Consider the following 26,812-nt stretch of genomic DNA (forward strand, 5'->3'; position numbering starts at 1 on the left):
ATGAGCAGCTTTCATTATGAAGAATGAAATTGTAAAAATGAAAATGTAAAAATGTGTGAATAAAAAAATGAGATTTCCCAACTGTTTACTACCTCAGTCCTAAATGTACTATGTGTGGAAGTGAGTGCAGCAGTTAATGAAATGAAGTTGGAAAGAATGGCTGGATTTGACATGAAATTGATCCTGGCAATGATAGTTTTAAATGCATTCATGGATTGTTTCTCTGTGTATTTCCAAAAGAAGATTCCTAAAGAACGGGAGTGGAAATGTGTACTCAGTGCTGCTTTTTTTAAAATAAGCTATTGATCTATAGAGGATAATACTTCTGCTTCTCAATGTATTTTGTAAACCATGACATGTTATATAAACATGTTCTACCGACTGTTTCATCCTTATAGAATGATGAGAATGGTCTATCCCTACATCTAGGGCATACTTGATGAAAACAGGAGATAAGAATAGAGACTTTCCAGGTGATATTTTGCAGTGAATCATAGTCTAGCCACAATGAGAGGGTTATAAAGACTTTATTATTATGTGCCAGGCACTGTGCTAAGCAATTTACAATTATTATCTCATTTTATCCTCAAAAGAACCCTGGGAGGAAGGTGCCACGATCACCCCTGTTTTATAATTGAGGAAAGTGAGGCAAGCTGTGGTTGCCATTCGCCTCCTCCTCTCCTTGAGAACTCTTCTCTTTCTAGACTTTTTTTTTTTGAGTGAGTGGCAGACTGAGTTGTTATTGTCAGTGGGTTAAAGAATTGGGATGGAAAAATAGAAGGGTCTCCCTCTAGCCTCTTTGGACTCAGATCCTGGATTCTGAATGGCTCCTAGCTAGAACCGTGCAAGGCAGGGACCAAAATGGGCAAGGGCAAAGGCAGGGGGCTAATGTGTGTCTGTGTTGTTGCACTGCCAAGCCAGTGCAGGGCAGGGGAGAACTCCAGGCCATAAACTTCTCCCCGAATTGAGCAGGAGACGTGTGGCCTGTAGAGTTCCTCGTTGGAAGGCAGAGACAGAAGAAGCCCCCTGGCCAGAGTGCTACCTGCCCATCCTCTATCTCTGCCGTACAACAGCCAGGTTTGGGTGGAAGGGACGGGGTGCCCCTAGCTCCAGAGAAATCCCAGGTCACTGCTGGGTAGCCTGGAGTAGCCGCTCCTCACACTGCTTCCTCATTCGCTCCTTGAAGTCTTCTAGCTCCCGAGGCTGGTCTTCTCGCTCCGGAGGGAAGATCTCCTGCTTGCGCTGGATGACGTATTCCTCAAAATATTCAGCCTGGTTGGAGACCCAGAACATGGCCACTGGGAAGGTGAGGTACAGCATCATCCGAAAAACCTCCAGCTTCACCCCTATCTTGCGTGGCCCCTCTTTCTAGACTTCTTTCAAGTCTCATCTAAAGTCTAAAATCTCATCTTTACTAAGAAGCTTTTCCTTATTTCCCTTCACTCTGTAGATTATCTGATTATCTCCAATTTATCCTCCAAATAACCTTGTTTTTACATAGTTGGTTGTATGTTGTCTCATTAGTATGTGAACTCCTCAAGAGCAAAGACTGTCTTTTCCCTTTCTTTGTATCCTTATTACTTAGCACAGTGTCTGGCACATAGTAGACATCTAATAGATATTTATTCACTGATTGAATAGATTGAATCTAGAAATAAATCCAGCTTTTTACTATTAAACCAGCCATTAAAGAGATTTGTTTTTTTTTAAATGTCAATGCCATTCTCACCAAGTTTTTTTTTAAGTTATTTTTCATTAAAATGTTATTTATCTTAATATTGTTTGGGACAAACTGCCTCAGTTTACCCAAATAACTCAAGGAGACCACCAAGTCAAGCAGAGACACATTTATTACATTCCTGCAGGAATGGGCAAACTCAATAACTGAGTCGCAATAACTAATACATGCCTTGAGCTTTTATAGGAATGATGGGGGGCGGGGGAGTCCCCACGCACACTAGGGCGAGCTCACAATCTAACATCCAATCCTGTCTCACCCAGGGTGCGTGCTTAGCTCGTGATCAATATATGGAGACATGCATTCGTGTTCCAGGAACAAGGGGGAAAAGGGGAGGGGGAACAAAGTCAAACTGAAGGAAGAGGGAACAGAGAGTGACAGTGAGAGGAATCACAGTTTCCACTGACTCCTCCCTCCTCTTTTCTGGCCCCTATCTCTAAAGATAGGACAGGAAGAGTCACTCAGGTGTTTCAGCATTGTTTTGTAGTCATGTTAATTTTAGAAGGATGACAGGCTTAAAATTTATCTTCGGCTATGTTGGGAAATCAAAGAAATAGAATAAAGAATAAAAGAATAATCCATTGTTGGGACCCTAGGGTCAAGGGGATTCTGCTCTGAGAAAAAGAAACATGTTACTTAACATCTGGTCTCAACTTAATTGCCGCATCCTGTGCCGAGCCCCATGATCGCCTGCCCTTTCTTCTTGAGTCCCGAGTATTGAATTGGTGGGTGAACTCCCCGACCCACTCAACAGGGACTGGGGTTCTGACACATGATGGATTCCAGATAAAACTAAGATGTAGCTGACAAGTGGGGAGACTGAGCAGAAGTAAAAATACTGTTAGTTGGCAAAGGAGACAGTGAGAATTTGACAAGCAATAAACTTTTAAACTAACTATACTGGGGCGGGGGCTGGGTATCTTCCAGACCCCATCCTCAGAGTTTAATCTGACTCAAATCCATAATCATCTCATACAATATGTAATGAGTTTATCATTTTAAATGAGTTAATAGTGTAAAGTTTTGTCAGTTTTAATTTCTGATATGTTAAATATTGAAAGATTATCTACCTAAACAAAAACTTCTGTGGGGCCTCAGTAAGTTTTAACATTGCAAAGGGGTTATGAGACCAAAAGATTTAACAAATGTGTAGACTATCCTTAATATGTGAGAAGCATTATATCTGTATGTGCGTGCATGTGTGCACACGCAAGCACAGAAGATAAGTCTCTTGTTTTGTTCTCAAGGAGTTCTGTTGTTGACCTCAAAACAGTGCTGCTTAAAAATTTAGATTGACCATATTTTGTCATTAAAAGTCAGGTTAGGGGGCAGCTAGATGGCACAGTGGATAAAGCACCGGCTCTGGATTCAGGAGGACCTGAGTTCAAATCCAGCCTCAGACCCTTGACGCTTTTTAGCTGTGTGACCCTGGGCAAGTCACTTAACCCTCATTGCCCCACCAAAAAATTAAAAATTTTTTTTTTTTAAGTCAGGTTAGGGGCAGCTAGGTGGCATAGTGGATAAAGCACTGGCCCTGGATTCAGGAGGACCTGAGTTGAAATCTGGCCTCAGACACATGACACTTACTAGCTAGCTGCGTGACCCTGGGCAAGTCACTTAACATCCATTGCTCCGCAAAAAGAAAAAAAAAAAGTTAGGTCAAGTGAAGCTTATTTACCCTTTTAGATATCTTCTTGCTAAGATGAAAAACAACAATTATATTAGAGAAATTCAAAAAGCTAGTTTTGAAATATGTAAATAGATTATGTTTGTGGAATTGAATTGAAATAGATCATCCATTCATAAATTCAGCCCATTATAAGTTAAATGAATGAAGATGACTCACTGTGAATATATTTCACAATAGTTCCGTGTTGAAGCTAAAAACTATTAAATATTATTTCTCAGGGGTTGTATTATATACAATTCTTTTAGGAAAAGTGTCTATATTCATAATAAACTGAAAAAATATGGAAATTAGAGTGTCACTAATACTTCACTTGAAAACAGATAAAATATCAATGCTATGCACAAAAATATTGATTTAAAATTTGCTTTTCATATTTTTATGTGTTTTCCTAAACCAGTTTCATTCTGATATTTTTTTTTTTGTGGTTAATACCCAGAAAATTGTAAAGGCCTTGTCTGCCTTGACAAAGCCCTTCAGAACTATATCTTATTTAGGAATTATGTAAAATTTATCCCAAGTATCTTCCTATCTCTCTAAAGAGCTATAGTCTCTTTTGAGAAATAGCTAGCATTCTCAATATTTTCACAGTAAAATAAGGCCATCTATCCCCTTCCATGACTACACTGATTTTTTTTTTGACAGGTAGACTCCCAAATATTTTATTTTTTTTTAAGTAATAAACATTTTTATTTACAGTTTGGGGTTCCAATTTTTATCCCTCTCTCCCCTCCCCCCTCCCTGAAGCAATAAGTAATCAGATATAGGTTATACACATACGATTATGTAAAACATTACCATATTAGTCATTTTGTATAAGAAAACTTGAATAAAAGAAAAAAATGAAAGAAAGTGAAAAATGGTATGCTTCAGTCTGTGTTTCATCAATATCAGTTGTTTCTTTAGAGGTGGATTTCATCATTAGTGCTTTGGGATTGTCTTGGATCATTGTATTGTTCAGAATAGTTAAGTCTTTCACAGTTCTTCATCAAACCATATTGCTACAGGGCAGCTAGGTGGTACTGTGGATAAAGCACCGGCCCTGGGTTCAGGAGTACCTGAATTCAAATCTGGCCTCAGACATTTGACACTTACCAGCTGTGTGACCCTGGGCAAGTCACTTAACCCTCATTGCCCCACAAAAAAACAAACTATATTGCTGTCTCTGTGCACAATGTTCTCTTGGTTCTGCTCACATCACTATACATCATTTCATACATATCTTACCATGCCTTTCTGAAATCATCCTGCTTGTTGTTTCTTATAGTTGTAAAAATATTTTATTAACTTGCCTAATTTCGGGGGGACTAAACTAACTGGGGGTCTAATCTATCTGTGTGACTAATCTGGGGACTTTTGACTGTCTGGCTATCTGACTGCTGTTAATTTAATATGGGCTGTTAAAAAATTTCTCAGCTCTGCTCCCAAATTGATAAGCAAAAGATTAAGAAGCCTCTTAATTAAATAACCTAAGCAGAGTTTATTTATAAAAATCAATGTAAATGATAAGGGTTAAGAAATGCAAATTATACAACCTGTGTGCTTTTAATACAATAAGGGCCCTTGCAGCCTCTTGCCTTAGGGTATGGTCCAGCTTTCTCTTTCTTAGCTTTTTCTCTGTCCATCCTCTTCTCTCTACCTTCTAACTGGAAAGCCCTTTCTCCAACTCCTCTGTGCTGACCACCCTACTGAATAGCCCCCTGCTTCACTCTTTAACTTCTCTCTTACTACCATAGCAATGAACCCCAGAAAAGCCCCTTACTCCGTACTGCTCCTTCTTCTGTCTCCTCTCTTACTGTCTTCTTAATCTTCCGGCCTCTCTGTGCTGACCACCCTCCTAGTCCTCCGGTGTCCCCCCTCCACTGTCATGCTAGCTACCCTATATATATGTTCCTTCTTTCCCCTCAAACCTCAGGCTCTCTGCGCCCCCGCCAAGCTTATCCACTGGCCGCACTAGGGCTGTGCCCCCTGCTGCGCGCCTGGGACCTCGCACAGGCTATGTTAAGGCCTGGCAGGACAAGGGCTCCCCCCCCTCCCCTCCCCCAGCAGTCTGACCTGGGTCCTGTAAAACCCATGGGGCTTTTTGGCTCAGCTGAAGAGGAGGAGGAGGAGGAGGGGCACCCACCCATCCCACACAGAAAAAACCCCTGAGAGCCTAAGGCTTTTTAATCTCAGCCCAAAGGCAGGGTCCCCAATATAATACTCATTACATAGATGAAGTTATACAAAACATTGCTGCATTAGCCACGTTCTTGGGGGGGGGGGATATATGCTTCAAACTGTACTCATTTGGAGATGGATAACAGTTTTTATTATGAGTTCTTTGGTATCGTTGATTAGTTACCAAGTCTTTCACAGTTGGTTATCTTCACAATATTGATATTTCTGTGTAAACTGTTCTGGTTTTGTTCATTATACTTTGCATCAATTTATACACATCCTTCCAGATTTTTCTGGTATTGTCCCCTTCATTATTTCTTTTTCTTTGCGGGGGGGGGGGGGTGTGCAGGCAATTAGGGTTAAATGACTTGCCCAAGGTCGCATGGCTAGTACATGTCAATTGTCTGAGGCCAGATTTGAACTCAGGTCCTCCTGAATCCAGGGCTGGTGCTTTATCCACTGCACTACTTAGCTGTCCCCCCCTTCGTTATTTCTTACAGCCCAGTAACATTTTATCACATTTATATGCCTTAATTTATTCAGCCATTCCCCAGTTAATGAACATCCGTTCAGTTTCCGATTTTTTGCCACCACACAAAAAATCTTACGTTAATGATTTTCAAGGCAGCTTTTCCTACCCTAACCCCTAGACTCACATCTCCAATGGCCTATTGGACATCTTGAACTATATCCCCTGTAGATATCTTAAATGCAACATGTCCAAAATGGAATTCATTCTTTCCCCCAAACTCTTCACCTTTTCTGAATTTCCACATTACTGTTGAAGGTACCACTATCTACCCAATTACCTAGCCTTCCAACCTCGGTGGCATCTTCACCTCCTTACTCCTTACTCTCTCTCACTTCATCCCCCTATATCCAAATAGTTGATAAGTCTTATTGATTCCTTCATAACTTCTCTCCTATATTCCACTTTCTCTTTTATACTACCACTACCTGAGTGCAGAGCACTTAGATAATTACAATAGCCTTCTTGTTGATCTTCCAGTCTTTTGTCCACTCAGCTGTAAAAAATGATATTCCTAAAATGCAGGTCTGACCATGTCATACCCCTATTCAGATAAACTCTAGTGGCTCCCTACCATTTGATCCCTAAGATCAAATATAAAATTTTCTGTTTGGCATTCAAAGCCCTTCATAACCTGGCTATCTTCTACCTTTTCAGCCTTCTTATACCTCCCTATTGTTCCTTATATAAGACATTGCATCTCCTGAATGGGCATTTTCACTCCCTGTCTTCTCTCCCTTCTCTTTGGAATTATTTCCAGTTTATTCTATACATATCTTCTTTGTCCATAGCTATTTGCACATTATTGCTTTTATTAGAATGTGGCTTTCTTAAGGGGAGGGACTGTTTTTGCCTTCATTTGTATCCCTCGTGGTTAACAGTGTCTGGCATGTAGTAGATGCTAAATTAGTACTTCCTGACTGACTGATTGGTACTTTGGTCCACCTGTGAGTATAACTGGTGATTATAATCTCTCCAAATGTAAATAAAAAGCCTTCTGTGGATTCTTATCAATATGATAAATCTACCCAATATACTGGAGAGACTTCTCTTAATCTTTTAGTATCTTGAGGGTAATAAGATATTTCTTTGGGTTTTACATTTCATTTTCCTTATATCACCAGTCAACTTTTACATGCTCATACAAGTCCTTGAAATAATATTTTTTATGCTACACTGGCACAGGAAAAGCACTCTTTGCTTTTCCCCCATCTTCTTCAGGTCCCACTATACTTAATCCCTTCTGTTATCCAAATGCTTATTTCCCCCAAAATTTCTTCATGGTTAATAAAATTAGTATTACCAGTGATATAGCTAATGGATACAGGGATTAGACTTCTAAACAGGAGTCAAAACTATGTTTTAATGTGAAATTTAGGCTTACAAAAATTTGTACCTCTAGGGGCAACTAGGTGGTACAGTGGATAAAAATTTGTACTTCTAAAGGCCTTTAAAGCACCCAGAAACTGCAGTTGACATGTTTTTCCCAGTATTTACCTCTTCCTTCATCTCTGCAAAGAAACCAGGTGAGGTATCATTTACATTGACATGTTTTTCCCAAGCATCAGCATCCAAGTTAAGGTTTTTTAAAGTATATTTTTATTGATAGCTTGTTCTTACATCACATAGATTCCCAGTATTTACCTCTTCCTTCATCTCCCAGAAAGCAATTCCTTATAAGAAAGAATAAAAAGAGGAAGAGAAAATTCTGCAAAACTAACCTACATATCAGAATTAGTTTTGATAATGTATGCAGTGTTCTACATCCATAGTCCCTCGTCTCTGGTTCCACTTTCCATGTTTCTTTGTATTCTCCATATTCATTGTACCTTAAAACATCATAATCTCTTATGTTCATATACCACAGCTTGTTTAGCCATTTCCTAATCAATGAGCACCTATAGTGTTTCTCTAACTGTTTTGTTATTGGGGCATTTTCTGAGTAATGAAATTTCTGGGTCAAAAGGTATGGACATGATAGTCACTCTCTCCTTATTGTTTTAAATTGCTTTTTATAATGGTCAGACCTATTCCTGTCTCTACCAACAGTGCATTAGTGTGCCCAAGTTTCCACAAATGCTCCAGTGTTCACTCTTCTCTTTCTTTCTTTTTTTTTTTTCTGTAAGGCAGTTGGGGTTAAGTGACTTCCCCAGGATCACACAGCCAGTAAGTATTAAGTGTCTGAGGCCGTATTTGAACTCAGGTCCTCCTGACTCCAGGGCCAGTGCTCTATCCACTGTGCCATCTAGCTGCCCCTGTGTTCACTCTTCTCACCTTCATCACCTTTGACTGTTATCACCTTTTCTGTTTTACTGTGTATAGGAGTTAAAACCTCAAATTTGTTTTGAATTTCATTTCTCTTCTTAGTGATCTGGAGCATTTTTTCATATGGTTGTTAATAATAGTATTTATATGACACTTTAAGTTTTGAAAAATATCATTTCATTTGATGCTCACAACATTTTTGGAAGATAGGTGCTATTCATGTCCCCATTTTATTCATAAAGAAACTGAGGGAGCTTAAGACTTGCCCAAGTTACATAGCCATTATGTGTTTGAGGTTGGATTTGAATACAGATCTTCCTGAAACCATGTCCAGCACTCTATTCACTTAGCCACCCTAACCTCTCTAGTTTAATCTTAAATATTTCTTTTAGTTGTGTGTATATGTCGCAAACTTTTTAAACACTGAACTTTTTTTTTCTGGTTTTCTTTAATTGCTAATATTGTAACATCATTATTTTCTGTGTCATGGACTAAATAGATTTTTAAGGGTTAACCTAGGCACCTTACTAGCATTTCGAAATTTGTTTCTATGGGAAAATGTATTCCATTTTCCAAACAGGTAACTTACAGATAAACTTTTAGGCTATAACTTTGTTTTAAGATAATAAGCCAATTTAAAAATAGTAACACTTTTTCTTTTCTTCTACTTTTACTGAGACTTTTCCTACTATCCCTGTCTTATTTCTCTTCCCTAAATATTGTTCCACTAGCCACAGATTGCCTAGGATGATTCTATAGGTCTTTTAAAACTGGATGATGGGGCGGCTAGGTGGCACAGTGGATAAAGCACTGGCCCTGGATTCAGGAGGACCTGAGTTCAAATCCAGCCTCAGACACTTGACACTTACTAGCTTTGTGACCCTGGGCAAGTCACTTAACCCCATTGCCCCACGCAAAAAAACCAAACAAACAAAAAAACCTGGATGATGACAATGATGAGGATGAGGATCAAGTTGATGCTAATGATGGTCATTGCTACCATTTATATAGCACTTTGTTAAGGCTAAAATTCTAGCTAAACTGTCTAAAAGATCTAATGAGTGGTCGCCAATAAATTATAAGCTTTAGCAAAAGTTGGACTTTTAAGCATTTATTAAGAAGAATAAGAATTTGGTAAAGAAAGAAGAAAAGGCCTAGATTCCTATCTATTAAAGGGAGAGCGCATTTCTAGCTCCCTTCTCCACCAGCGTCCTCAGGAAAAGAGAGCGAGGCAGAGCGCCCGGCTCCCCCTTCCTCCTCCCACCAGCAAATGTCACTTCCTGACACCAAAGAAAAGACCCATGGTCTTGCCCCTCAAAGACCTTCCTTCATGGCGGAGCTTTTCTATAGTAAGTCTCCAGTAGGTGGCGTCATTCCAATCATTACAACTTTAAGGTTTTTGAAGCACTTTACCTCATCTCATTTGGTCCTCACTAAAACCCTGGGAATTTGGTGCTATTGTTATCCCCATTTTAAAGATGAGAAAGCATAGACTGAGAGAAGGTAAATTACTTGCCCAGGGTCACACAGCTTGTAAGATAGAATATAAACAAACACTGCTACGAAGTCACTCACTAGCTCTATGCAATATATATAACCTCTCCATGCCTCAGTTTTTTCATCTATAATGGTGGGGGGAGTAGTAATAGCATTACCCCCCAAAAATTGTATTGAAGCTCAAATGAGAAAACATACGTAAAGTGCTATGTAAATGTATTAGCATCTGAAGCAGGATTTGAACTTGGGTTTTCTTGACTCTCAAGTCTAGCACATTTTCCACTACACTAACTAGCACCCAACTAAGTAAGATCTCGTTCATTGTGTCATTTCCTCCATTCCCCCTTCACTTTACAGATGAGAATACTGAGGCTTCTAGGGCAGTGACTTGTCCAAAGTAGGAAGAATCAGTTGATCCTCTGACTCTAAGCCTGATGTTCTTTCCAGTACACCAGCTCTTCCTATTGTTGTTCTTCCTATTCCCTTTCCCCTCCCTTATACCCATTGGAACTTCTCTCCTTTAATCTTTCTAGTTCCTTCTTTTTTCCTTTAACTGCTATAATGTTCCTAGAGGACCCAGGTTGCTCATTTTTGTCCCTTTATGCTGAGTTGACCAGAGGATTAGCTAGCTGTTTTGCTGCTGCTGGGTCTCTTTCCACCCTGTTTTCACTACCCCCAAATTCCTTGTTCTTATATACCTCTTTCTTTGTAATCAGACTTTCCATTCCCTTTCTTTGCTTAGGAATCTGTTTCTGGGATTAAGCTGCAGGCATGGTCCATAGCTATTTTTCCCCCAGGACAGCACTGATTTCAAGAGGGGGAAAGTATGCTCTTAATAAGGATTTGCAGAAAAGATAATGTTATTCACTAGCATTTGAGCTGGGCCAGTAACAGAAAGAGCAACTATGTACCTGCTTAAAAGTTCAATTTGAAGTACCCCACTATATACAAGGTACTGCTACACTAGGAGCACATGGTTTTAAAATGACAGTATTTGCTTTAAAGAGTCTAGTTGGACAAATATACGTTATAATGCAAATTGGAACTTGATAAGTACATAGGAGTAGCTAGAATAGCAAGCCACAGTATATTGGGAGCTGGGAGGGTGATCACTGGTAGATCAGAGAAACTCTTCTGAAGGAGGCAGTACCTTAGCCTGGAAGATTTCAACAGTTGTAGATATGGGGAGAATTTGTTGAAGGGAGTCTGGTGTATGGCAGGCACGTATGCATGGAAATATAAAAGGGCAGAATTAGATGGTAGACAAGGCTTTCCAGGTTATCTAGAATGTTGACTACATTCAGAGAGCAGTGGCAAATCAAGTCGAATCTTGTTTGTAAAGGACTTTCATGGGAAGCTGAGAGACATGTACTGTCACCTAACAACAGCCAAGAAACTTTCCTCGGTGGATGACCTGATATTCAGATCATCCTAAAATAGAGAGCATCTCCTCAAGGAGCTTCTAGGCAGCTGGTTGTCCTGCATGCCCCGGGTAGCTTCTCAGGTATGAAGCTAGAAATAAACAGGGGGCAACGGGGTGAGCTTTCGTAGACAAGGGACGGCTGTGAGGAGTGTACTCATTATTTGTCTTAATTAAAGCAACTGATAGATTGCATATTTAAGACCTAGAGCATCCATCTTGAATCTGAATGGAACAGATTCTTAGTCTTGAGACACTTTGACAAAACCCACAGGACTGGTACTGGGGCCCTGAGGTTCAGAAAAGACGGGGGGGGGGGGGACCAGCCTTGGTCTGCAGACAGCTATGTAGGCAGCAGCTTGGGAACAGCTGTGCAAAAGCCATGGCCTTTTGCTTCATATTTTGGTTTGTAATTGAGTGGACACCTTCACTGTGCCATCAATCTTACCCTGAGCCCAGAAATGAATGGCGACAATGAGTTAGAAGAGCCCAGCACCTGACCTGATGAAACTGGGACCCTGCAGGATAGGAGTTCCTGTTTGTTGGGGTTGGTGTCTTTGATCCCATCAGGACACTCAGCCTTTAGGAATCTGTCATGCCTGGTGATACTGACTAGGTAATTCAGGACCAAAGGTTGGACACATTGTAGTAGGTGAAGCACAAGCTTAGACACTGTATAGCTGGCAACAGCTGATAAGGAATGTCCCTCCAAGTAGATGATCTCTGGCACAGCATGGGGATCCTTCTGGAGAAGATGGAGGAGCTAAGACTGTGAGGAGGGGAAGAACCTTCATTTCATTTTTGGCTGCCTCAACCCCCCCCACACACACACACACCCAGTTATTGAATTCAGCTTGCAAACACTTGAAGGCCATGGGAACTGCACTCATTAATTTTGTTGTGTTGCATTTTCTTCATAATATACTTAATACTATTGAATCAGAATAGAACAAATTTTGAGTCTAGGCTAGAGATAGCCTTTAATGCCATGCTAAGAAGTTTGTATTTTATCCCTTGGGATCTGGGGAACCATTGAAGGTTTTGGAGCAAGGAAATGTACTAGCAACAGACATGCATATAGGACTTGAAGGCTTACAAAGTCTTTTTCATGTATTATTTCACTGTCAAACCTGTGCATTTAAAATTTTAATTGGCATCAGTGTAAAAAATGTGTTGGAAAGGTGGGGAGACTGAAGATAAGAAGACCACTTTGAAGCTCTTCTCTCTCCCTCTCCCCTTTTTGAGTTAATCAGGTTTAAGTGATTTGCCTAGGGTCACAGTGCTAAGTGTCTGAGGGCAGATTTGAATTCAGGTCATTTTGATTCCAGAGCTGGTGCTAGCTTTTTTTTTTTTTTAAGTCCAAAAGTTTCAGAGGAAAAAGGCGATTCCACATATTGTGTTTTCTTTCCCTCTTTTCCCATTGTAGTGTATTATTTCAGCTATTTTATTTCAGCTTTTGTGGGTTTGCATGACAATCTAGCCATCAATAACATTACTTCTGTAGGTAAATGGGTTTCTGAGTAAGAAAATGTCTGCTTCTAAATTAACTTTAACAAAACCTGTTTTTAAAATGGGACCAGAATATAAGTAGTTATTTTCCTGTGTTCCTTTAAAGAACAGTATTTTTGGTGCCCAGATGCTAAATTGTTTCCATTGCTGTAACAGAGAAATAGATCTTAATATGAATTGTTACAGTTCATTGTGTTGTTCCCAAATACTGTTCTCATTTTGTAAAAATAGAATGAGTAAGTTGTATAAATGTCTATCTGTAAAAATTCCAATTAGCCTTTAGTATAGAACTGTGCTTCCTAATGATTTGATCAGAATTGAAAAATGTCATTAAAATTCATTTTTGCCTGAAGTAAATTTTTAATGCTTTTTTTGTATTTGGGGCTCCACTAGGATCCAGTTGAATAATTTTTTTAAAAATTAGAATCTACCAATACATATTCCTACTTTAACAGATCTACAAACTCTTAATGACAGCTAGTTATGTTTGTAGTGAGAGCATCTTTAATTAATATAAGAAGAGAAATGGAAAGTCACAAATGCAGCCCTACAATGTCAATATAGTCACACAATTGCCTAAATGTGCAGATAGTACAGGATGCTATTATATTTATTATAAACTATAAAAAAGCATTTAGTTTAATAGAACAAAATTCAAAATCAAAGACTCCTCCCTTGCTTGTGTTTAAAAAAAGTTCCTTGAACTAGTGCATGCAGTAATTTGAGAATCCTCTTATTAATCATCAGTCAAGGCATAAAACAAGTAAATGGATACTCACCAAAAGTATTTGCCACTGTTGGAGGTTGTTCATTGTAAAGTCCAAATGAAAGAAGGATTCCCTACAGGAGTGTTTTTCTTCCAGATATTATGTTTGCTTATGGCATTGTACAGAATGTATCAAGTCTTTGAATATCATGTAGCCTCTTAGTTGAAATATAAAACCACTCAAAAGAGTATGGCCTAACAAGCCCGAGAGGCGAAAACAAGGAGATGAAAAGTCAAAAGAACAAATTACTTACATTAAACAATCTTGGTTCTAAAAACCAGAGGATATAACATGATATCCATGTTATCTCCCCCTTTAGATTGTAAGCTTCTTGAGGATCTATATGGATTCTCTAATTAATTGTGTGTCCAGTGCTTTAGCACAGTGCCTGGCACATTTGGCAGGTGAAAAATGGAGGGAATTAAGGGGATTAGGACAGCAAGTGGTTAATTGTGGGAATGGAGTGAACCACAATTAACCACTTGCTCTCTTAACTCCCTCACACATAGGCACTTAATAAATGTTTGTTGGATGGGAGCCTCACTTACCCTTTTCATGGCAAGAAAGGAGGAGACCACAGCTATAAAATGTTGCATATGCTGTAGAGGTCAATTTTACTTAACTGTTTTCAGAAAACAGAGAAAAGGCAGGGAGTGGAAACCAGTATATCAGAAAATGATTGTAATAAGTTCAGGGCACGAAGAACTTTGATATTCAAGTTGTGACTAAGATTTACTTCTTCTGTGAACTGCACCTTGTGGGAACATGTTGCTCATTGGAGAAATTGTTTTTATCTAGGGATTTTGTTTTCCTTTCACTAAAACTCTGTCTTTAAAAAAATACACATTGTATTGGCATCTTTTATTTTCATATCACCTTTATTTCTGTTTCTCCCTTCTTCCCTTCCCCAAGAGTTGTCCCTTGTAATAAGGAATTTTTAAAAAGGAGAAAAATAGTTCTTCAGAGCCAACCAACGTACTAGCTATGCCTGACAATACACACATACACACACACACAAACACACACATAAATGTATTATTCCATACTCATAGTTCCCTACCTCTGTAAAGGAGGGAGAGAGATACATTTTTTCTACTCTTCCCTTGGGCCAAACTTAGTTATTATAATTGAATAGCCTTCTCTTTCATAAAACCCCTTCTTCTTTTTTTTTTCATGGGGAGTTCTTTGCTTTATTGGTCATCAGTTTGTTCCCTTAAGCCACAAGGAGAATGAGTCCCAAACAAAAGACCCTTACATTTTCTATAATATAAAATAATACATTATAGCAATACATAGTCATACATACTTAACTCTATAGTCCACATGACATAATCACTATCAGCATATTTATAAACAAGCTCCATCTTGCATTCACTTCTCCCCACTGGTGACTATGTTGCTAAGGATTCCAACTTTTTGGAATCATCCAAAGCATGAGATATATTAATAATCTTGGAAGAATTATGAAATGATTATACAGGTAGACCAAAGGGCCAATTAAAGGTGTCTTCTTTTCCTTCTTCCTTCTCATGACTCCTCTTTATAGCTGGTGTTTTTCTACCCAGTGGAGTAATTGAAGCATAATAAGAGAATACAGTCAATGGAGTACATTACATAGGCATTATCACTAACAAAATGTGTATAATGTACGTATAATGAATCCCTCAAAAGGGAAAATTAGTTTATCAGTTCTGTCAAAGTCATTTAAATAAATAAACCAGTTACTTTATTTTCAAATAGAACACTTGTTTCCATTAAACATGTAGGTATCATTTCTGTGCTACTATATTTACCCAATACATATTAATGAGCTGTGGAAAAATATAAAATCTTTAAAACATATAAACTATAGTGGAGGTGTTTTTAACTTCAGTTTTGAAGAATGTATGCAAAAGATTTTGGCAAGTTCTTTAAATCAGGTATTACCAATTTCTACATTTTTGTGGTAACATCATGGGTCCAGGCTCAGATCTCAACTCCATGTTTGGAAACAGTGGTTAAGCATAAAACCCCTTCTTAAAAGAAAAATAAAAGTAGAAAAGAATGCCTGTCTTTTTTACTCTGATTTGCATTTAGATGGACAGCCCCTTGGACTGGTCAGTCTCTCTGCTCTAGATTAACAATGAGCTTGACCCAGAATTGGATAAAATTATGAGAGTGGACCAGATTTTATTTGGTGAATCATACATCATTTTCAACCACCCCAAATCTTCTCACCTAAACAAAATACCTATATTTGTGTTATTTTTCTTCCGGCTGGCTTCTTTATGGCTCTAAAGAATCAGAATTTCAGGTCATCCAAAGAGCAATGCACAGATGAATAGTGGGTTTAAATAGACTGCAGCACAATATCAATAATGAATGCAAGAAATAGGATGTAAGATATCAAAATCTTGAATTGTTGTGGACAAAAAAAGGTTGATTCAGCCATGTAGGAAGAAGGCAAGGCGATAAATGAGAAACCAAACCTGTTCTAATGTTAACCACTATTTAAGATAGTGGTGTCAAACTCAAATAGAAATAGATGCCTCCCTATGGGCTGCGTATTGACTTAGAAAATCACAGAAATAACATCATCTATGTTGTATTGTAATCTTATTTATTTTGTTAAACATTTTCTAGTTACATTTTAATTTTATTCTGACCACACTTGGGAGTTTTGAGGGAAGGAAGTTTGACACCTTTGGTGTAAGAGATCTTGAGGAAGTATTCCAGCACAATGATGTAGACCCCCTTTGGATGATTTATAGAAGAAGGCATGGGTAGGCTGCTTTTGGAGGAATTATCCATGTCAATGAGATCAAAGAGCCATTGAAGTGCTGAAATATAAGTATCTTTCGTTCTTCAACTCATGTTTACATCTGTAGCTAAATCTTAGCCAAATACCACTTATTCTTTTTACTCATACTCAGATACCTTCATTGGTACCCTGTAGCCTATAGAATAAAATGTATACTGCCTCAGAGTTGGAAGAAGACTCCAGGGCCATCAAGTCAGAGCAAGAATACTCCCTACAGTTTACCCAATAAGTATTCATCTATCTGTTCTTTGAAGAAATCTAGTGAGAAGAAACTTCTCAAAAGACTGTGTCATTTTGGGATCTTATAGAACTCCATGTGCTTATTGCATGCAAAAATCCTTCCTTCAGCATCACTATCCAGACATTCCATAGAAGGGTTTTTTGGGGTTTTTGTGATAACATATATCAACTTGGGGGATAGGGAGTGTTTGTGTGTGACAGCTTCATTTCAATCAAATAACAAGCATGCTGAGTGATTACTATGTGCCAGACAATGTGCTAAACCCCGGGGATACAAAGAAAGTAAAAAAGATGGCTCCTACCCTGTAGGAATTAATATTCTAAGCAGGAAGTCAGTATGCAAACAGCTGTTAACATATGCAGTTTAAGTGAGAGAGAATCTCAGAGAGAAGGCACTAATAATGGACAGAATTGGTAAAAGTCTCTTGCATTTAAAGTCTTGAAGGAAACCAGAGATGACAACTTTCCAAGAAAGGGGGTTAGCCACTGAAGTAGTACACAGAGTCCAGAAATGGAGCATCATAGGAGAGCTAGGAAGGCCTGTGTCACTGCCATAGAGTACTCTGAGGAGAGTCAAATAGAAGAAGATTGAAAGGGTAGGAAGGGGCCAGGTTAGAAAGTGACTTAAAGTCAAACAAAAGATAAGATGTTTGATCATGGTTATAGGGAGTCACTGCATTTTATTGTGTATTGGTGTATGCCGTGGTCAAACCTTCACATTAGGAAGATCACTTTGGCAGATGGAGGATGGACTGGAGTGGCTTGAGTCAGGGAAACCAACCAGAAAGAAGGCTATTAATATTGTTTGATGAAGAACTGTGAATGACTTGGAATTGTCTTGGATCATCATCATTGTATTGCTGAGAATAGTAAAGGACTATGGATGAAGCATACTATCCACCTCCAAAGAAAGAACTGATCTTGACTGAACACAGACTGAAGCAGGCTATTTTTCACTTTCATTCTTTTAGTTTTCTTGTACAAAATGACAAAGTTTTTTATATAATTGCACCTACATAATCCACATCTGATTGCTTACTTCCTCAGGGAGGGGGTGGGATAAAATTTGGAACTCAGAACTATAAATAAAAATGTTTATTATTTGAATAAAAATTATCAGATGATTCGGAAAAAAAGAAAGGAGGCTATTCATTAATCACCAGTGTAGTGGCCATAAGAGAGAACAGAAGGGAACATACGTGAGAAATGTTGTAAAGGTAGAAATGACAAGATGTGGCCACAGATCGGATTTGTGGACTGAGTGTGAAAGGAGTCAAGGATGTGAAAAAGTAAGAAAACAAGATAAGTAAATAATTAGGAACAATAAATGGAAAATCAAAATATAGGTAAATGAAATGGGGGTAAATGACTTGAAGAAAAGGGACTGGTCTGATAGATCTGAGGTAAATGGTTTTACATGTCATAAGACTTAAGTTCAAAGTTGGTCTCCCATGCTTTGATAAGCCCCTATAACTCATATATCCCAGAAAGGTAACAATTTTCCTACTTTGGGACTACTGAGACCAGCATACAACTTTCTCTGGGAAAATTGATGCTGATCACCCTGGCTCTTGGTAACACTCTCCCCAGCTTAAAGACAGGTTCATCTAGCATTGACTAGTAACTCAGTGGGAGTTACTCCAGGGAAGAGAGAAAAATTGGGTGGGTGTGGCTGCTGATTAAGTAGGCCTTAGCTTTCTATTTCCATGACTTATAAAAATAAATAGGATTTAGAGTCTGTTTATGAGGATAATAAAAAAATTGATTTTAAAAAAAAGGATTGATGATAAGGCTTACATAATGTTAACCAGTCTTTAAAAGGGGTGGTGGGAAAAGTGAGTAAAACTGTTTAAAAAGTCTTATAATCAAAGAGCTGGCAAAAGCCCATAAGTAGGATAGTATTCCATGTTTAGGATATATTGATGTTTCATATTAATCTGTACTGATAAATATGTTAGTTGTGTCGATAGAAATATCCCACATCAAATGGAGTAAGTATATCTTTTCAACTCTTGAACATCGTCTGATAAAACTAATGATTTTTATAAATAGGTCAAGGCAAATTTTTTATCATTGTTCCAATATAGTGACATGGTTTTACCAAGTACATTTGAATCAGAATGATAGATTCTCTGTTTACAAATTTTTCTGCATCCTTGGACTCTCTTGGTCCCAATTTTTTTTTATCTGCAAAATGGAGAGATTGGATGAACTCTTTCCTAAATTCCCTTCTAGCTCCAAATCCTGTGATTCTATTGATCCTTTGATTGCTTAATGTACATGTCTTATTGAAATACTTCAGAGACAAGGACACTTTTTGCTATCATAATATATATCAAGGGGGCAGCTAGGTGGTGCAGTGGATAAAGCACAAGCCCTTGGATTCAGGAGGACCTGAGTTCAAATCTGGCCTCAGACACTTGACATTTACTAGCTGTGTGACCCTGGGCAAGTCACTGAACCCTCATTGCCCCGCAAAAAAAAAATGTGTGTGTGTGTGTGTGTGTATATACACACACACATATATATAATCAAATTTAAATGTATTAATATGCTCTTTAATCATGACAAATGACTAAAATATATAAATTAGAGACAAATTGGGCCCAATCTAGTCAAGTGTTTTTGAAAAATTGAGTATAATGTCTAGAAAAATTATTCAAGTGATGTACCTGTGACTAATTTCTTTGTGATTATAGCTGGTCTTCACTGTATGAAAAACATGTGTTCTGCTTAATATCATTTAATTGATCTAGGAACTTGTGACTTAAGGCAAAATAATATTATATACAGACATTTAATTCTATAGTAATAGAGCTGAGTTGAAAAATGCAGTTTCTGTTATACGGACTGTGAGCAAAAGTATGTCAAACTAAGGAAATGTAACATCCTTGGAGGGTTTGCTTAATTAATCTAGAGATTAATCTAGACCGATTAAATCAAGTGAGAGTGATTAACTGCTGATTGGCCTACTTCAAGTTAACTGGATCGTAATCACACCTTGAGAACACCTTCAGAACCAATGGATTTGGATGATGCCAACCAATCAGCTTGAAGCAGTGTGTAAGGACCGCCTCTGTTCCAGACCTATAAAAAGCTTCCGCAATCAGCTTGCTGGAGAGAGTTGGTGATTGAAGCAGGCTTGTGGCAGAGGACTTGAGGAAGAACCAGACCAGGCTGGAACTCTAGGCTAAATAGGCTTTTTTCTTAACTTTCTGAACTCCATGGGAATGCTTTAATAAATGTTTAATGCCCAAGGACTGATGCTAAAGCATCTAATTTAAGGCGACCACAATTTAGATTTTAAACATCACATGTGGGTCTTTCTAACTAGTTTTACTCTCTTTTTCAAATCATTTCTTTTCATTAGGGGCAGCTAGGTGGCACAGTGGATAGAGCACTGGTCCTGGATTCAGGAGGACCTGAGTTCAAATGCAGCCGCAGACACTTGACACTTACTAGCTGTGTAAACCTGAGCAAGTCACCTAACCCCAATTGCCTCACCAAAAAAAAAAAAAAAATCAAATCATTTCTTTCAAAATCAAGTGAAAAGATAGTCTTTGGTTGCTTGGTTAAAGAACCACACACAATTCACCAAGACCTAAGTACAGTAAGTAGCCCAAAGAACGTTACTGAGGTGAATGCTGGCTGAGGGCACTGTGACACTATGCTAGTATCCCAGAAAGGTTAGTTCTGAGGCATTGAGAAATTACTGAGGTCTCAAAGGGGCTGTGGCTGCACTTCTGGCTCTAATAAATCTTATGCCCTGCATCTATGCTCTCAGGCAAATTCCATATTTTAGAGAAAAATATCAGTGCCTAGAAGGAGGAGTGCTGCTGAAGAATAAACTACCAAAGAGAAGAGTGATATATTGCTGGCACATCAGGGACACTCAAGTGAATTCCAATGCTAAATGTATTTCAGAAATACTTGTGTCCTTCCACTTCCATTTTGCAGTGGATAGTATGATAAATCAATTAAATATTTATATTTACATGATAACCTTTAAAACCAAATTCTTCTTTTGCTTTTCTTGATGCAAAAAAAACCCTTTTTTTTTTTTTTTGCAGTATTTTCTTTCATTTATTTTCATCAGATTTTCTTATAGGATTTTGGCATTTACTTGGAAGGATCTAAAAGATTATCTAGGCCAAATTTTTTATTTTGCATATAAGGAAATTTTTATGCCCTAAGGTTTTTTCCCTATGATTGTCCTTTATTTGTAACACTTATTAATAGGTGGTTGTCTTTTTTTTTAAAGCCCCCAAACACAGTTTTTAACAATGTAGTTTTTTGTTGTTATCTTATGTGTTAAACCTAAAATAAAATCCTGGAATCTTAGATCTGAGGACTATTGATTTCCTGTAGTCTGTCCATGTTAGATGAATGTGTTACTACGTCAGAAGGTACTCTTGTTTCTGCTCTGTGGCCTTTATTTTTTATCTATTGGGGCTTGAGTCTTTGATTCATATCATTTGCCAGTGTGATGTCAAAGTGTGGGTGTTGAGTTATAGAGACATGATTAACCTAATATACTGCAGTGAATCCCAAGTACTATATCCTACCAGGATAACAAAGCAAGAATGATTCATCATTGCTCTGCTAAAAATAGCAGTGTGCATGACCTGCAGCATCCATATACATTAATATCACAGACGCTGCAGATTTCTAATGGGAATGCAAAAATAATGGGAAAATATCCTTGTATAGAAAGAGACAACTGGTCAAATATGTCTCATTTCAATGTTTTCAATCAGTAAAGCAATTCACTTTAAAGCAAAAAAACTTATGAGATCAAATTCATTCTATTAAGTTGTTCTACATAATAAGTTTTTAAACTATATTTGTACTGTGCCTATTATAGAGACATCTAAACTCCTAAGAAATATGATTATAGAATTTTCTAATCTATGCTAATAGAGGGAAAGGAAGCACATAAAAACTGACATTCACAAACAATCCCAAACTTCACTTTTGCTACTAATTTTCATTTCCTTTAATTTGTAAATAACAGCAGTAGAAGTAGACTCTGGGAGAAATTATACACATACATAATAACCTTTTGTTTACCACTTTAACATACATGAGTATTAATATACACGTGTATATTAAATTCACTAACAACCATTTCTTTTCACACTCCTTTAACTGCTCTTACTCTTTGCCAAAAAGCATGGTCATTAAACTCCTTCCATGTCTTATTTCTTTCTTCCTCACTATGCCTAACTCAGTTGTTTCCACATGATAGGCACATAATGAATTCTTTTTCTTTAAGATGAGTGTACAGCCTGCAAGTGTTTATAGTTTGATGGATTATCAGTTCCATTGTATCTACCTTTTGTGCCTAAATTGTCCTGCAAAAGCCAGTGTCCCTGACCTATTTTGAACCCAGTTTTCTGTTATACATGGAATTACATGACCTGCCAGATAATTTTAAGTGTTCCTTTGTTGAAGATATTCAGAATTCTTTTGGGGCACAGCAAAAAGGAAGAAAACAGGAAATAGAGAAGGGTCTTTTAACTCAAAACACTGTGATCCTATACATGGAAAGAGATTAGAGCAAACTATGTCTCTAGAGTACTAGAACAGAATCATTCTGTTTCTCCATAATATTTCTTTCCTTGATTTCTCTTTTCCCTTTTATGATTTAGTCTTCCATGAGTTGCCCTAAACTAAAACAGTTACTTGGCAGATTATTCATGCATGACTTGTACCTTTATTTGACAGTTTCTCTGATAGTCATGAGAAATGTTATGAGCAATATAGGATTCCTTCCTAAATTTGATTGGAAATTACTTGTCTGCCATAGAGATATTTTCCTTATAGTGGTTATAATAAATTTACAAAAAGAAATTTCTTAAAGCAAACATGTATCAAATGAGAAAGTCTGTGTGAAAGTGGGAGATGGGGAGGGGAGTGGGGAGGTTGGAAAACTGAACCACAAAAAGTGGTTCTACATAAAAGTGGTGTATCTACACAAAAAGTGTTCGTTTATGTTATTAGTATAAGATATACTAAATATGACATGCCACCTTAAAATATTTATTCCTCTAGGGAGTAGACTGACAAATGTGCATTTCCATGTTTTATGTGTTGTGTGCATTCATTAAGCAGTTATGTTTGAAAGAAGATTTAAAAGCTAAAAATAACCCATTAAAAAGTAGTTTTTATTTTATATTTTTTAATTGCAGCATTTATCAGAATAGAAATAATACTAAGTGAAGGGCACAGGTTTTTAAGTGAAGAGTATGCTAACCAAATGAAAGTGCATGTTATAGAAGACAGCTGCTGAGATAATACCATACTTTTTTTTTCAAATACAGCTATTCCTATCATTTAATTTTACAGACTTTTGAATTCACTGCTTAGGTACTATTTTAAGGTAGAATTCCATCAAAGCAAACTACAATGCAGGGCTTGACGACATTTCTTTTCTGCGGCCAATAGTAAAGGAAGCTGTTGTGCACAGGAAGGCTTGTCTTTTTTTCTTTTTCCACGGCAGGTCACATGATAGCATCATGTGACTCGGTCAAAGGAGCTTTTCCTCCTACAGCTTTGCAAAAAAACAAAACCATCCTCCAATTAAAGCAGTTAACGTGTACAACGTTGTCTTGCCGGATTCTCTTGTCCTCTGCCGCTACTGTAAAAACAAAATGAGTGGTAAGATTTGCTGACTGTTTTGAGAACATTCTGGTTTTATTTAAAAACATAGAAAGCACGGTATTAATCTAAAAACATTCGGTGTTCTTGAATATGTGCCAGAAATAGCAATGGAAATGTGAACTGCTGCCATGTGGTTAAAATTGCTAGAATTGTATATAGTTAGAAGGGGTTTCACATTCCACAGAATACTCTCTTTCTAGTACTTGCTTTTGTACTGCGTGTGGATGTTCCGAGGTTTTTTTTGTTTTGTTTTTTTGTTGTTGTTTTTTAAGTATTTGGTGTATTTTAAGAGGAACAGGAAATTTTTATCTGAGTTATTTTGGAGTCCATTATGAAAACCTGCTTTAGATGGAACTTTAAAATTAAAATAAGTAAAGCAAAAGGATTAGGTTTTTAAAAATAATAACTTAAGGAAAAGAATGTTAATTTAAGTCTTTTGTGGTGCTTTTAAGGTATTTTGTTGTTTTTTAAGTGTCAAATTCAATTGAAAAATATTTTTCCTAAACGGTACAGTGCTGTTTACAAGTAGGACTTTAAATTAGCTTTCCAAAATAACTGACAGCTGCATGATTTCAAATCAGTTCTGTTCTTAAGAAAATAAGTTAAGAAGCTGCCAAGAAACATTGATAGTTTCAAAATTTCTTTTTAGGACAGGTGTGTCTATTCACTGTGTTGATTTAGTACAGATTCTGGATTTCTCAGTATGGGACAGGGTTGTTTTTGTTTTGCACTTTTAATTTTTACTTTAGTCAGAAAATTACAATGGCTCATTTGTATGGTACTTTAAGCTTTGTAAACCAAGATATATGTGTGTATCACTGTTTAAACAAAGGTAATTGACAAAAACTGTTGTCCTTTTTTCTTTGCACACAGATCTACTGCCGTGAAATAATTTTTAAAGTTATTTTATATAATGGTTGGGTTTTTGTATGATGTGTTAAATATGTTGTTACAGATTAATGTTTTAAGTATTAACTATAGTTAATGATTTGGGTTCAGGGAATCAGAATAAAACTTTTTTTTTTAAACCTACTTCTTTCTGTGTCTAGGACACAAGTTATTAAGAGTAGAACATATGGACAAAAGTTAATAGCTTATCTTTAGAAAACTAATTTGATATTATGTACTCAACCAGTTACTTGAGTTGAATCTTGATTTTGAATGAATTGTTATGGCTCCACGGGAAATCCAGAATGAAATTATTCTCACTTTGAAAGAACCATTTTTAAGATATTCCAGTTGATTCAATCTGTGCTTACAGATTTCATCAGAAGTAAAATATGTTGTCAGATATCATTTACAAAATGTGAGAGAGCCTTTTTTGAAGACTTGTCATTTTAATTATATCAATTAAATATCAACAATTAATATTGATATAGAAATGACATTGTCTTGATTTCTAGTTAAGAGTTGTTAAAAGATACCTCGTATTGCCCTGGATAAATACAAATACAGTCAGATAAACCTAGGTTCAAGCCTCAGGTCCTCTAACTGACAAGTGATGTGATTATGGACAAAATCACCTCACTTTTTTATAAAATTTGGTTTATATTACCTATACTACCTACTTCACGGGGTGGTTGTCAAGAAAAGTTTGTAAACTTTAAAATGGCTGTGTAAGAGATGAATGAGGCATTTTTTTAGTGAGATTAAAATGCATCAACAAACGAAGGGTAATTTTAATCTGGACTTATGATCGTTAAAGTAATTGTAAAATTATAAAGTAAGAGTGATTGAGGGCGCTAATTGTTTTCAGGAGTATGGTTTTCAAAATTCAGTAGTACTGGTTGCTAGCAATATTGTCTTTGTTATCCATGAAAAGGAAGAAATTCATAAAAATAAAAACAGGTTAAAATAGACATTTTAAAAGGCAAAATAATCTAATATTCTTGAGTGACAGCTATATTATGTTTAGTGAAACTAAGGACATAATATTTTCATCTCCCAAAGCACTCAAATGTGGTATTTTGTTGTTGTCATTTCAGTCATGTCTGACTCTCTGTGACCCCATTTGGGGATTTCTTGGCAAAGAGACAGAAGTGGTTTTTCCATTTCCTTCTCCAGCTCAGTTTACAAATGAGGAAATTGAGACAATGTTAAGTGACTTGCCTAGGGTAACAGAGCTGATAAGCATTTTCGGTTGGATTTGAACTCAGGTCCTCCTGATGCCAGGGTTGGTACTGTATCCACTTCACTACTTAGCTGCCCTCAAATGTGGTGTAATTTGTATCAATCAGCCTCCCTGCTTCCCCTGTACAATTCTTATCCTTAAGGTAGAGCCACAGAGAGAATCTAACCTATCCCTGGTCTTCAAAGGACGCCTTATCTGCAGTTGCAAAGAGTGTTTGGGAGTAGTACTTACTGCCTGCAACTAGGACTTGGGGTCAGAGTCTGAATAGTGATCACTGTCCTGATCCAGCCTAGCTGGGAAGTATGTGACCACTCCTAATACCTCATTCTTTCAATACTAATTCATCCCTCCCATCCCCCAATAATACTTTATCTTGTGATTGCTGCTCTACCATTCTAAGAACACAATTGTTCCAACATAGGAACTGATGATTAAGCAACTGCTAGTAACAGGAACCTTTCCAGAGCAAACTTTCAAAACAAACTTCTAAGCAGCTTACTTTTCTTGGCACTCTAAAGTGTGCCACGCTCACTTGATTTTTTCTCATTAAATTTCTGCTATGGGCTCCATTGCCCTCCCCCAAAAAGGAAAGAGTTCTTTTAACTTAAGCAAAATAATTAAAGTGACATTGTAATATATTCTGGCTAGACAGTATGAGTTTTAAACCTCCTTTTCTGTCTTCAAACTGCCTCCACCACCACTCTCCCCCACGACTGTCGCTCTGCCCCCACAGAGGACCTTCCCTCTTCTCCTCAGTCCTATACCTTAAATTCCCTGTTTTCCACATCTTGTCTTCCTTTGTTTCTCTCTTCTTGCCAAAGTTAACACCTTAGTTTTTACTCTTGATCTCATCCTCTCTTATCTCCTCTGCCATATTTAATTGCGTTGGCAATCATCTCTCCCTCTCTAATCTTCAGTTTCTCTTTATCCATTGGTTTTCCCCCATTAAGCTGTGAGCTCCTGAGAACAAGGACTGTCTTTTGCCTTTCTTTGTATACCCACTCCTTAGCAAAGTACCTACCAAGTAGTAGGTGCTTAACAAATGCTTACTAGCTGAGTAGTTCCTTACCTGCTGCCCACAAACATATCTAGATACTCTCCATCCTTAAAAAACTTCAACTGGACTGTGCTGTTCCTTCAAACCATCACCTTATATCTCTCCTGTCTTTCAGTCATACTTTTTAAAAAGCCCATATACCTGTGGGCAATATCTCACTAACTTCTCACCCCCTTGTTATCTTTATTTCTTTTTTTTTTTTTTTTTTTAGTGAGGCAATTGGGGTTAAGTGACTTGCCCAGGGCCACACAGCTAGTAAGTGTTAAGTGTCTGAGGCCAGATTTGAGTTATCTTTATTTCTTATCCTACTGTCCCTCCCCATTGAAAACTAGCCTACTTGCCTGTCTTT

The 26,812-nt window shown here is 37.5% G+C and overlaps 1 protein-coding gene across 6 annotated transcripts in view; it reads left to right on the forward strand.

Moving 5' to 3' along the window:
- FNDC3A (fibronectin type III domain containing 3A) overlaps window positions 1-26,812 on the forward strand; it is a 180,556-nt gene that overhangs the window by 81,049 nt on the left and 72,695 nt on the right. The window contains exon 1 of one of the 6 annotated variants that reach the window (XM_043992465.1): window positions 23,150-23,272. The exons of the other annotated variants lie outside the window; for them this stretch is intronic. Within the exon in view, the coding sequence (XP_043848400.1) occupies window positions 23,266-23,272 (7 nt within the window). The 5' untranslated portion in view covers window positions 23,150-23,265. Of the gene's footprint in view, window positions 1-23,149; window positions 23,273-26,812 lie in introns of those variants that run through there. 6 annotated transcript variants of the gene reach the window in all.

The sequence above is a fragment of the Dromiciops gliroides genome, chromosome 3 (assembly GCF_019393635.1).
Source record: "Dromiciops gliroides isolate mDroGli1 chromosome 3, mDroGli1.pri, whole genome shotgun sequence".
NCBI classification, from domain to species: domain Eukaryota; kingdom Metazoa; phylum Chordata; class Mammalia; order Microbiotheria; family Microbiotheriidae; genus Dromiciops; species Dromiciops gliroides.